The sequence below is a fragment of the Zalophus californianus genome, chromosome 1, assembly GCF_009762305.2.
Source record: "Zalophus californianus isolate mZalCal1 chromosome 1, mZalCal1.pri.v2, whole genome shotgun sequence".
NCBI classification, from domain to species: Eukaryota; Metazoa; Chordata; class Mammalia; order Carnivora; family Otariidae; genus Zalophus; species Zalophus californianus.
In genome coordinates this window covers 55,544,797-55,558,063 of record NC_045595.1, presented here as the reverse complement: position 1 = coordinate 55,558,063, position 13,267 = coordinate 55,544,797, and the positions used below count along the sequence as shown (strand labels likewise).

The 13,267-nt window shown below is 40.8% G+C and overlaps 2 protein-coding genes across 2 annotated transcripts in view; one reads left to right on the top strand and one right to left on the bottom strand.

The window, feature by feature from the left end:
• The window catches only part of XPC (XPC complex subunit, DNA damage recognition and repair factor), a 29,231-nt gene extending 29,193 nt beyond the window's left edge, over nt 1–38 (bottom strand). The window contains exon 1 of the mRNA XM_027582096.2: nt 6–38. The gene's annotated coding sequence lies outside the window, so the exon portion shown is untranslated. The remainder of the gene's footprint in view (nt 1–5) is intronic.
• An 86-nt stretch (nt 39–124) lies between these two features.
• Nucleotides 125–12,783, top strand: LSM3 (LSM3 homolog, U6 small nuclear RNA and mRNA degradation associated). The gene is made up of 4 exons (XM_027582101.2): nt 125–281; nt 1,696–1,806; nt 4,457–4,552; nt 12,473–12,783. The coding sequence occupies exons 1-4, from the start codon at nt 261–263 to the stop codon at nt 12,551–12,553; spliced, it is 309 nt and encodes a 102-aa protein (XP_027437902.1). The 5' UTR covers nt 125–260; the 3' UTR covers nt 12,554–12,783.
• Nucleotides 12,784–13,267: the final 484 nt, after the last annotated feature.

Here is a 13,267-nt window from a genome sequence, read left to right as displayed (position 1 = left end):
CGCACCAAGACCGCGGGAAGCTGGGCGCCGGCTCCGCCCCAAGCGGGGCCAGGCACGGCCACGCCCTTCCTTACAGACCTAGTCTACGCCCATGAAGCTCCGCCTCAGCTTCAAATGACCAATACAAACCGTACGAAGCAAGACGGCGTGTAGCGGATTTCTTTCTCCTTCCGGCGCATGGCAGTTTCGCATTTCCTTAGACAATAGTGAGGGGCTCGCGTACTCTCGCGAGAGGCGGGAAAAGGCCCAAGGTTTGAAACATGGCGGACGACGTGGACCAGGTGAGTGAGTTTTGAGGGGCTCGCTCCAAAGCGGCTTCTCCACTACCAGTCCTGGCCCCGCTAAAGGAGCACTAGGGCTCTGTGGTGTGTGTGTTATAGAATTACTGTGTATTTGTTAATATGCCTCTCCCCACTAGAATGAACTGCTTGAGGGCAGGGACTGACCTCTCTATCCTAATCTAGTAGTTACTTAGCTGGTTCTTAACAAACACCTGTTTAACTGGGGATGGGGACCAGTTCAGGTCAGGTTTGCCTCCCTCCCCGCCCTCCCCCCGTCTAGCTTTTTAAGGCTGTAGAGCCTGTAACATTCGGTCACATACCTCCACTAGCCTAATGTACTCACTGAAGAAGCTCTCCTTGAATAATCTTACCAACTCCGGGCTTCAGCCATCTCTTGCGTTTGGATGACTCAAAGTCATCTTAGCCCTGATCTGTCACAGTTCTTTAATTGGTAATAACAAGAACCATTTCTAAGTACTCTCAGATTGCCAGGTACTATTTTAAATACATTAAATATGTTGATTTAATATATTAGCTCATCTAATACCCAAAAGAATCATGAAGGGAAGATAGGGCTTCCTCATTTTACAAACAGGGAAGCTGATAATTAGAGATGGCATGATTTTTAATCTGAATTCATAAGTGTCACAGGGCGCCTAGGTGGCTCAGTCGGTTAAGCCTCTGACTCATGATTTCAGTTCAGGATGGTGAGATCAAGCCGCATATGGGGCTCTGCACTGGGCATGGAGCCTGCTTAAGATTCTGTCTCTCCTTCTGCCCCTCTGTATGTGACAGCATGTGCTGTCTCATAAATTAATAATACAGGTGTGAATTCATAAGTATCAGATTCAGGAGTTGAGCCCATACTGCCTGACTTCAAAGCTAGTGCCTTCGACCAACATTCTACTTATTCATCTTGCTGGCCAGTTGGTACCCTAAACAACCTGACCCAAACTGAACCCGTAATCTTCCTTCAAACTTTCATCTTTCCTTAGCATTCTGATTAGTGTGTGGTAATCATTAATGTTTTTCAAATCACTAAATGATATTTGAGATAAGGTTAAAGGCTCAGAGAGTGACTTCCTATAACTGAAATTTGGTCAGGCAGTTTGGATTTTGAGGAAACGAAGTACAGTCATGATTATTTTGCTGTATAACTCCTTCCTGTATATGTATGTTTCAGCCTTCATTTATATAGCACTTACTATGATCCAGACTCTGTTCTAAGCCTTCATAATGTCATTTAAGCCTCACAACAACAGTATTAGGTAGGCACTATTATTACTCACATTTTACAGGTTCAGAGACTGAGGCATAGAGGGGTTAAGTAACTTGCCCACAGTCACACAGTATAGCAATGATTTGAACACTGCACTCTCTAGTACTATATTACTAAGCCTGTTTCTTTTATCAGCAACAAACTACCAACACTGTAGAAGAGCCCCTGGATCTCATCAGGCTCAGCCTGGATGAGCGAATTTATGTGAAAATGAGAAATGACAGAGAGCTTCGAGGCAGATTACATGTAAGTAAATTTATCAAATTACTTTGAAATCAGATTATTTCCTTGTCATCCCTTCCTAACCCTACTCCTTTGAAATATAAACACTGTCCCATGTAGAAGAGTATTTTGAATGTAGATAAGAGAAAGGTAGGTCACTCGTATTTGTACGAGCCAAGTACAACTGCATTTTATTCATATTTTTTAAGAGATTTTATTTATTTATTTGACAGAGAGAGAGAGATAGCGAGAGCAGGAACACAAATGGGGAGTGGGAGAGGGAGAAGCAGGCTTCCCGGTGAGCAGGGAGCCCGATGTGGGGCTTGATCCCAGGACCCTGGGATCATGACCTGAGCTGAAGGCAGACACTTAATGACTGAGCCACCCAGGCGCCCCTGTTCATATTTTTTAACATGTTTTCTCCTAACAAAAATGATGTGTTTATTAAAGAACATTTTCATTTTTTCATTTTTTCCCTTCTATTTATTTGTAAATAGCAATTACGCTCCATTCTTATTTCAGTGTTCTTTCAGTTACTGATATGTACATAAATTTTTGTTTTCTTGTGAGAAAAATTAAATAGCCCAGAAGTACATAGAGTAAAAGGTGAAATCCCATTTTTTCTTTTGCTAACCACTTAAAAATGGGTCTGTCGTCTTTTAGATCTTTTCTGTATATTTCCACACATATACATATATGTGATCACATGCACATATTTGCACTGTATACACCACCTCTAAATAAAAATGGATCTTACTATACATCTTTTTGAGCACCTTTCTTTTTCACTTAATCTTTCTTGAAAATTATTGATCATGAGTGTGTGTAAGTCTCCTTTATTTTTAATGACTATAGAATTCTGTATATAGTAATAGTGGTTTTTAAGATTGTTTTCTATTTCTTGCTATTAAAAATAATGCTGTAGTATGTATTTTTGTACCTTTTTTTATGTATGTCTGCAAATATTTCTATAGGACTGGTCCTTTGAAATGGTCCTATTTATTCATAATTCATAATTATGAATGTAATTCCTAATTTATTCCACTGAATGTTTTGCCTTTTCTTGATGACTTGTTGTTTTCTTGAATATATTGTTTTTATTACTGCCATTCTACCTTAAAGTGATTTAAAATAGCTAATATTTATTGAGCATTAATTACATGCCAAGTGCTTTCATTATAAGTGTTTTGTATGGGGGCGTCTGAGTGGCTCAGTCAGTTAAGCATCCAACTCTGGATTTTGTCTCAGGTCATGATCTCAGGGTCATGGGATTGAGCCCCACCTCAGGCTCCACACCCAGCACAGAGTCTGCTTGTCCCTCTCCTTCTGCTCCTCCTCCTGTGCTCTCTCTCTTTCAAATAATTAAAAAATAAATAAATACGTGTTTTGTATGTAATACCTCATTTAACCTTTATAACAATCCTATGAGGGTAGATACTCATTAGTCCTGTTTTGCATTTGAAGAAGCTCAGGCTTAGGAAGGTGAAGTTACCTGCTTAAGGTGACACAGCCAGTAAAGGGAGGGCCAGAATATGAACCTAGGCAGTCTGACTACAGCCCTACTCTTAAGTACGCTGATTCCACCTTCCATAAAACCTAAAGGTAAAGAACCTCCTGTATTTGGAAAGGAAGTAGGGACCTAGGAAGACAGTAGTCTTAATATGCAGCTAGCTTTACAAGAAGAGGAACCCCAGGAAATGGAATAGTGACAACTTTGCCAAGAAAAATGGAATTGTGCTTTATCACTGGGCCAGTGGCATGTGGACAGACACCCCGGGACAGATATGTTGGCTAAGCTCTTGGAGGCTTCTTCAGTTCCCTGCTAAACTTGATTGCCTCTATACTCAGTGGCCCCCAGCCTTTTGTGTGTTTGTTTTCTGGCCCTCATGTACAGATTTTTGCTCTTCTTAGTGTGCTTTGCTACCAGTTGCCCACATGGCTGATGGGCTACTTTTATTTTGATGTGAGCTGGTAAACCATTTAACACTGTTAGAAGTAAGCCTAAGTGGGTTCTGAACAAGGCCCCTGGAGTTAGATCTTTTAGTAAAATATATGAGCTTTGGAGTTTGGATTGAGGACATCCCTGAATATCGGAATTGCAACATTTATTGATTGAGCCCACGGGTGCCAGACACAGTTTATTTTGGCTAGGTTTTAAGTGGGCAAGGTGTTGCTCTACTTACTTTACATGGTGGTATTTAGTGTAGGACAAGGGAGGGTTGAAGAGCAGCGTGTTATGCCTTTGGGAGACCACAGTACCATCTTCTTAGCAGTTAAAGAATTTTATTTCCTTTACTGCCTCTTTCTTGTCATGCTGTTACAGCAGGAATTGAAAGAAGTCTACTGAGAAGTGATGAATTTGCTTTTTTTTTCATAATTAAATATTATAAATGATGTGACTGCCATGGATGACCAGTAGGGTGGACACTTTAAAAAAAAAATTTTTCAAGTTATTTTGAGTAAACTCATTTTGGGCCAATATAAACAGCTTTGCATTTTTATCAGGTCAATTAAATTATCACTGGAAATAATTTGTGAAGAAACAGTGTATTACTAGCAGAATTATATTTTACTTCCGTATAAAAGTTTGTGGTATAAGTATTGTGCAGAAGGCCTGTTCATTGTTTCTTAATTTGATTGTTAAATTTCTTGGTCCCTCACCTTGCCACTTTAGGCTTATGATCAGCATTTAAATATGATATTGGGAGATGTGGAAGAAACTGTGACTACTATAGAAATTGATGAGGAAACATACGAAGAGATATATAAAGTAAGTCATGCAGTTCTGTTCCTCACTTTTAAAACGTCAATTGTTCTTAGTATCCAACAGTTTCTCACTACTTACAGGAAGCCTGTCATGATTTGATACCTAATTGGACTCAGTAAAGTATAGCAATCAAAAGCAAAAGCGTTGGGGTCGGACAGACCTGGTTTCCAGTCCTGATGTGGCCATGTCCTATCTGGGGTACCTTGGGCCAGAGAATTAACTTGGCAGATTTAATTTCCTCAGGCTTAAGCAAAAATACTACCACTTACCTCATAGGGTTGCCAGTATTCATGGATACATGTGAGTGTAAGATGCCTATGTGTGCTAATATATGAGTAATGCTGGACAGTGTTCTTAATTTGATGTGGATCTGAGCTATCAGTAATTAAAACTGAGAAATTCTAAAAATACTCCTTAAAAGTAATAGTAAGCCTGTTACATGTTAACGTAAGTAACATTCTTATTAACAATAACTACTAAAACAAAATGGTGAGAAGCATCTTTATTTTACCTTTTTGCAAATTTCTTTAATGCCTGGCTTAATTGATAACATCTAGATTCTCACATCTTTCTCTGCATTTAATCTGTTATGATATGTTATAGTTGAAGAAAATACAGCCTCACAGAGGGGTAGTTAGAAAAAGGAGTATTTTTTGTGGATATTTGCCTTTGATGCTATGTTAAAACTCAACAAGTGGTAGTTTCTTAAAGGTTAGTTGTGGGATGCCTGGGTGGCTCAGTTGGTTAAGCGTCTACCTTCGGCTCAGGTCATGATCCCAGGGTCTCGGGATCAAGTCCCGCGTCAGGCTCCTCGCTCATTGGGGATCCTGCTTCTCCCTCTGCCTGCAACTCCCCCTGCTTGTGCTCTCTCTCTCTCTGACAAACAAATAAAACCTTTTTTTTTTTTTAAGATTTTATTTATTTATTTGACACAGCGAGAGCAGGAACACAAGCAGGGGGAGCGGGAGAGAGAGAAGCAGGCTTCCCGCGGAGCAGGGAGCCCGATGCAGGGCTCGATCCCAGGACCCTGGGATCATGACCTGAGCCGAAGGCAGATGCATAACGACTGGGCCACCCAGGCGCCAACAAATAAAATCTTTAAAAAAAAAAAAGGTTAGTTGCAGTGTGGCATCTGAGACCATTATCAGTGAACTTTTCATACTCTTACTATGTGCAAATTGGTCTACCTTTGTCCTTTTAGTGGATCTTTTACAATGCAGGATTCTGTAACATCAGGCACTGGTCATTTGGAAAATATTAGTTTGTGGAGTTATGCAGATCTTCTGAAACTTGGCATATTTCATTGTTAAATATAAAAAGAGAACATCACATTAAGTCTTTGAAGTATTGGGAAGCCAGTCTCTGACTCTCCTAGAGCATAGTGGTTTAAAATGTAGACTCGGATGGTAGGACTGGATTTAAATCTTGCCTCCCTTGCGTACCAGCTATTTAATTGTATCACACTACCCAGCCTGTCTGTGAAAAGTGTCCTTGTCTATAAAATGGGGTCGGTAATAGGACCCACTTTATGCAAGTATTGAGGATTTATTGAGAGGTTACATGAAAAGCCTTTAGATTAGCGACAGGCACATAGTAAGTGTTCAACTGTTAGCCTTTGTTGGTTTTTGTAGTTCTGCTTTATCCTGGCTTTCCTTCTGTCTTCAACCACTGCTGACTCCTTTGCAGATTTTCTTTCTTTCTCCCTGTGAACATGGGCTTTAAAATTTTGGTCTACATTTTTTTTTCCCTCAGACATGTCATTTAGTCACTGTCATATTTGATAAGCCATGAGTCCATACCAGTAATCAGTACAGCACCAAAGCTTGAGCTCTTCACAGATCTAGGCTCAACGTTTTGCTGCTGGTGATTAGTTTCATGACCTTGGGTAAGTTAGAGAAACTTCCTAAGCCTTGGGGGCTTCTGTAAAATGACAACTGTGCCCGTCTCCTAGGATTGTAACAAGATGCATTAAATTTGGTGTGTGTAAAGCTTTGGCATGTGGTGATTGGTGGCCATTATGATTGTGGATAAATCTGTGTCTCCAGTTTCTTTCCTTTCCTGAGCTTCACTCTTTCATATCCAGTATTCTAATTGAAAATATTTTTACTTTGGATGTTATCTTGAACTCAGTGCATCTAAAGCTAAATTGCTGGTGTTCTTCACCTTCAAGACAAGGTCATTCTCGGGGCGCCTGGGTGGCTTAGTCGTTAAGCATCTGCCTTTGGCTCAGGTCATGATCCCAGGGTCCTGGGATCGAGCCCTGCATCGGGTTCCCTGCTCTGCGGGAAGCCTGCTTCTCCCTCTCCCACTCCCCTTGCTTGTGTTCCCTCTCTCGCTGTCTCTCTCTCTCTCAAATAAATAAATAATCTTAAAAAAAAAAGTCATTCTCTATTTCCTATTTCTGTTCATGGTTTTCTGTTATTTAGACCATAAATTGCAGAATTTTTTTGGACTTCTCTCTTTCAGTCACAGTGATCAATAAGTACTTCAGTTGATTCTTCCTTCACACTGATTTAAAGTGTCATTTTCTTTCCTATTGCCATGACTATAGCTCAGGCACTTCCCTTTATGTCCACCTCCATTTCAGCCCATGCACAACTGACTGCCAAAGTAATTGTCCTCAAATAATGCTTTCATTTGTTACCGTCATGCTTAGAGACATTTAAAGCTTTCAGTGGCCTGTAGAGCAAAGCACAAGTTCAGGCTAGGTTAAGACCCTCCACTGTGTGATTGAAACTTTCTAGTCTCCTCTCTGATGACTCCTCTGGCCACGTTGGTCCACTCACTGTCTTCAGAGTGTGCCCTCTGTAGTCCTTCTATGTCTTTTCCCATAATGTGTCCCCTAACTGGAATGTCACCCTTGTCTCTTTTCCTGCAAAGCTTGTTTCAAGAACTGCCTTAGTCCTAACTCCTCAGTGACACTTTCTCTGACCATCTGGACCTTCTTTCTTCCTTTGGTCATTTCCTCATTTGATTGGATCCTCTAACCTTTGGCACTGTGAGCTGACATTGATCTTATTGACTCTTCATTTCTATATCCCTTTTCATCATGTGAGCTATTTGATAGCAGAGCCCAGGACATTATTCATTCTGTTCCCCATAGTGCCATGTTAGCTACGGGTGATGAGTATATGTGCAGGTTGTTAGAGGAATATGGGGGAGGGGAGGAAGTAGAGATAACAAAGTATAGATCTTCCTTTACTTACAGTAGGGTTACAGCCTTAGAAACCCACTATAAGTTGAAAATACATTTAATACACCTACCAAACATCATAGCTTAGCCTAGCCTACCTTAAACGTCTCAGAACACTTACATTAGCGTACAGTTGCCCAAAATCATCTACCACAAAGCCTATTTTGTAATAAAGTGTTGCATAATCCATGTAGTTTATTGAATAAGTTACTGAAAGTAAAAAACAGAATGGTTTTAAGTGTATTGGTTGTTGACCCTCTTGATCACATGGCTGACTGGGAGCTGCGGCTGCTGTCACTGCCCAGCATCACGGGAGAGTGTCGTACTGCATATTACTAAGCCCAGGAAAAGAACAAAATTCAAATTTTGAAGTACAGTTACTTGTGAATGCTTTGTGCTTTCACACCACAGTAAAGTCAAAAAATAATAAGTCAAAGAACAAAAAAAGAGATAAAAGTAGAGAGAAAATATCCAGGAAGAGAATAGAGAAAGGGGGGAAAGGAAACTAATACATGTTAAATAACTGCTGTGGGCCAAAGATTTACAGGTTTTATTACACTTAATCTGGTAACAGTGAGGCCAGTGGTGTTATTTCCCCCTTTCTATCCCAGGAAACCCAAGTTCAGCTAGGAAGAGATATGGTAAGGATTTCCAGTGCCAGCCTAACTGGATCAAAGCCTGGTGGGTTCAGTTCTGTGTTTCAGGGCCTTGGGCTCAAAGTAGTTGATGATGGAATTGATGGACAGTGAAATCTTGAAGTTAGCAGGATAGCACTAGTTCTTCTGGAGAGCTCAGCAATAGCTGAGCTAACATGGGTAGACTGCCTAGTCTATAAATCTCTAGGATCTGGCAGACCATGCTCGGTCCCTGCTGTTGTGGGCTTTAAAATCTAATTTAGAAAGTGCCTACTATACAGAAAAATTGTGGGTGCCTTGAATGTGATCAGTTAGGCAAAATAGCTTCAGAGAGATAACACTAGATACAGAAAAGCATTCTATCATAACGTAAACTTACTCTAATAGTAAAAAGTGGAAACGGGAGGGGTTAGAGAACTAACCTTTGTGCCTGCTGATGTCAAGTGCTATGCTGTCCATTTATATACATCGTATATAATTCTAACAGCTCAGTAAAATAGGCCTAGGTTAAAGCTAATTGACATTACTATCTCCAAAAAAGTGTATAGTATGCAGTATTTCCCAAATTTATATAACCACAGTACTTTTTTCTTAAGAATACATATGGCTACATAACAAATTACCCCAAAACTTAAAAGCTTAAAAGCACATACATTTATTACCTCACCATTTCTGTAGGTCAGGTATCCAGACACAGCTTAGCTAGATCTTCTGCTTCAGAGTCTTTGATGAGGCTACACAAGGGCTGCAGTCTCATGTGAAGGCTCAGCCGTGGAAGAATCTGCTTCTGATCTCACTTACATGGTTGTTGGCAGGATTCATTTCCTTGAGGGTTGTTGAACTGAAAGCCTCAGTTCCTGCCACATGGGTCTCCACTACTTGGCAGCTTGCTTCATCAAACCTAGCAAGAGAGTTGGCTAGCAAGATGGAAGTCACTTTCTTATGTAACCTAATCATGATGGTGATATCCCATTACCTTTGCAGCATTCTTTTGGTGAGAAGCAAGGCATAAGTTTCACCCACACTCAAAGGGAGGGGATTTCACAAGGGTGTGAACACCAGGAAGCATGGGGATCATTAAGGGCAACTGTAGAAGCTACTTTGCCTTGGAAAATGCTGCCATGTTCATTTCTGTTCACTGAATCTCCAGAAAACTGTCATTGACTTAATGGAGAATCATTGCAGATGAAGTGGATTCCATAGGAAGAGAAGGAACTTTTTAGTTCAGAAATATGACCACTGAGTAAGGAATTTGAGTAAAATATATCAATTATTTTGATGAGCACAGACTCTTTCCCTAAACTTGCTGTCCTCAAACGAGATGCACGAAGGAAACCAGAAGGAAGTACTGCTTCATAATAGACAGCAGTCATATGACACTTGTTTCTTGGAGAGCGATTCTCAGAGTATGTTCCTTAAAGCAGGGAGCATTGGCATCACCTTTGACCATGTTTGAAATACAAACTCATGGGCCACAACCTGACCTACTAAGTGAGACTCTGGGCCTGCAGCCTAGGAAACCATCTTAGGAGCTATTAAAGAGGTGATTTTTTATTCACGTTATAATTTGAGAGCCACTGCCCTGAGAGAGTGTTATAGGGAAGAGTCAAATGACTTTTTCGGTGATAGTGACAAGTAAGTGTACTTGAGTTTCGTATACTAAACCTATAAGTATTACTTGAATTTTACTGTGAGGGGTTATTTTATGTTAGTTCCAGTACCCAAGAAGTTCATAAAACATAGTTTTTACATTTTAAAAAAAGTTGTGCAAACATAGCCATCATGAGCACACTGTAAAGGCGCACACTGAAGACACAAGTTGTGTCTCTCTATGATGTCAGATTTATTCAGTCACAAAGCAAGGTTAGCATCATTATAAAGCAGGTTCAGGATTCCAGACTCAATGACATTTCACCCCATAATTAACTTGGCTTCTTACATGACACACAAAGCAGAACATAAGACAATCCACACGACAAACAAGATAACACGGAGGGCAGGAAGTGAACGAACCGAACGCCAGGTCAGTCTGTGGACACGCAGTGGAGATAAGGCCTCGGTCTGGTCCGGGTCATCTCGGCACTTCCTGCTTCTGATGTTCAGTGAAGGATCTCAGTTCTGTGTGGAGATCAGTCAGGCAGAGAGCCTTCAGCCGCAGCTACCATTTTGAAGTGGTCAGACAGAGGGGTCCATGTCTGAGGAGTCTGACAGTGCTGCAAAAATCCTCCCGTTTTAAAGGGATTTAATCAGTCTCGGGCCCCTGCAGACCTCTTCCGCTTGCGGTCAGTCCCTGGGGTGTCGTCAGCTGGCGCTGGTCTCGGCAGTATCTGGTAGCTGCAGTCCACTTAGCTGCTCGTGTCATTGCTTGATGCATGCCCCTCCGTGACATGAGTGACTCCATCTTGCTCTCTACAACAGCTATTACTAATATTTTCTGCCTGGCAGAGAGGCAGTTCACTCTGTCAGATCTACATGTGGTCACTTGTGGAATAGATTCCTAGAACTTAAAAAGGATGAATTAATTACCATTGCCCCTCCCACAGCCTCTGTTGCAGAACAGGGACAGGAAAATCGCCAGAAAAAACCTCCCTTTGGAATGGAAACAGCAGAATCCCCTGGGCATGTGTGAAATGGTCCTGTCCTGGTAGTAGAAGTAATGTCTTTTAGGTTAAGTGTGTCCTATGTGATATTTGGGACATACTTACACCAAGAAATTCTTTTCTGTTTATCTAGAATTCAGATTTAATTGAGCAATCTATATTTTTATTTGCTAAATCTGGCCACCCTAAATGGGGGCTGCAGAGTTTTCACAACCAAGTTCTTGCTTATGGTGGAAGACTGAAATAGTTTCTTTGAATGCAATTTCTTTAAAAGCTTAGGCCTTCACCTCTGTCTCATCTGTTCACTTCCAATAAATTCTGTGGGCCAGTAACCTCAGTCAAAGTTCTTGCCTATACATGGCCTGTCAGTGCATTTATTTCTTTGGTTTCTTCCCTCTGTTCCTCTCCCTCTCCCTCTAATTAATGTTGACCCTTAGGCCATTTGCTAAAGTAAATTTGGGTGGGAAAGCAGCACCCTTAATCTGATCCTTGCCTCAGGGCTGAGTTTGTTTCACTGAGAAGGTTTAACTGGGCTTAGTCCTCAAAGCTTTTGTTCCTGTTTATTGTCTACAGTTTGGGATCTAAAAACAGTTGCCTTTTTGAACTCTGTGAATCCTGTTTCTTGTAATCTTTGCTTGAAAACCAGCTCATTCTTGCCTGGGTTCATCTCTTATACTACCTTGCTGAGTGTATCAGCAACTAACATTTGGCTTTTTCCAGCCTCTTCCCCTAGAACCTATAGGTTTGGGAGGCCCTTAGACTACTTTCCAAGTCATTGCAGGGAACAGTTGTACCCTACGTTTTCTAAGGCATAAGAGGATTTCAGATATTCCATATCTGTTTCCTTACTGCCCAAGGCTCAACCTGTAGGCTACTGCCCCAAGGTATTCATTCTACATATGTGAGTGCAGGGCACATGGAAGCAACAGCTAATGGCTCCACACAGCAGAATTTTATTTCTCACCCACATAACAGTCCTGAGTGGAGTTTGAGTTCAGCACGATAGCTTTCTTCCAGGTACTCAGTCAAGGACCCAGGCTTCCTCTGTCTTATGACTCTGCCATCTCCAGAGTTCATTATCTGAGTCTCATCTAGTTAAGTGGGGAAGACCGCAGTGGGGCATTCATAGAATGTTAATGGGTCAGTCACTTACTTTTGTTTACTTCCCATTGGTTAAAACCCAATCCCATGGCTGCACCTGGTTGCAGGGGAACATTAGTAACGTAGTCTAGCTGTGTGCCAGGAAGAGGAGAAGAATGGATTTTGGTGGATAACTCCAGTCTTTGCCCCAATTGTTGACATCAAGGACAAACAAGTAAACAGTTAATACAGTGGTTCTTTGTGCTACAAAGGTAAGTAAGTGGTCAGGTTTTTAAATCAGTATGTTATGATGAATCTATGTTATTTTTTATTTTGTTTTCAAATTTCTTTCTCAAAAAATACATAATACTATGTATCTGTATAAATGTGTTCTGTTTTTGTTTTCCTCTTCCAGTCAACAAAACGGAATATTCCAATGCTTTTTGTCCGGGGAGATGGTGTTGTACTAGTTGCCCCTCCTTTAAGAGTTGGCTGAAACAAAGAATTTATCATGTATGGAATACAGGAGATTTTGTATGATTGCCTCTTTAAATGTAGAAGACATTCAAAAGAGAAACCTGCGTAAATTTTGATATTAAGAAATGACCAAGGATTCTTCCACTCCTGAAACGAGTTGATTTGCGGATAACTAAAAAATTCTTAAGCTAAAGGGCATTTTAATTTTTTTCCAACCCTTTCAATAAATGTGATCACCAAGATGCAGAACTCTTTTTTTCAGGAATTGATTTGTTCTGTTGTTTTCTCAATTTCTGATTTTTTTCCTTTAAATTAAATTTGATGTTTCCTTTTTTGATATATTTTTTTAATGTGGTCTCCTGTCTTGTGACTTCTTTAAAGCAAGCACACATCTTACATTGACTTTATTTGTACACATCTATCTGTGCATTTGCTAGGTTTGAGGCACCAAGTGGAGTACTGAAAACTACCGTTTTGCCAATATGTGTCCTTCCTTTGAGTCTTCTGGGGAGGCAGTTCTTTAAACCAACAATTGGAGGACAGGGAGATTAGTGCTGATAGAATAATGCATATATAGGATGTCATAAGAGCACAGAGAAGAGCACCCAAAGAACAGGTTGAGTGGGTGGGTGGGTGTGGGGGTGGTATCATGCCATTGTAAATGTGGCCATGAGCTACAAAGCATGATTTCTGTTACTTCTACTTTGATCCATCTCTGAGGTCAGGCTCCAGT

What these genes read in the sequence shown, in the direction of transcription:
- LSM3 (XM_027582101.2), top strand. Translation starts at nt 261, where the DNA reads ATGGCGGACGACGTGGACCAG. An exon ending in TGGCGGACGACGTGGACCAG is followed by an intron (nt 282 to 1,695) that starts GTGAGTGAGTTT and finishes TTCTTTTATCAG; the next exon opens with CAACAAACTACCAACACTGT. An exon ending in AGCTTCGAGGCAGATTACAT is followed by an intron (nt 1,807 to 4,456) that starts GTAAGTAAATTT and finishes TTGCCACTTTAG; the next exon opens with GCTTATGATCAGCATTTAAA.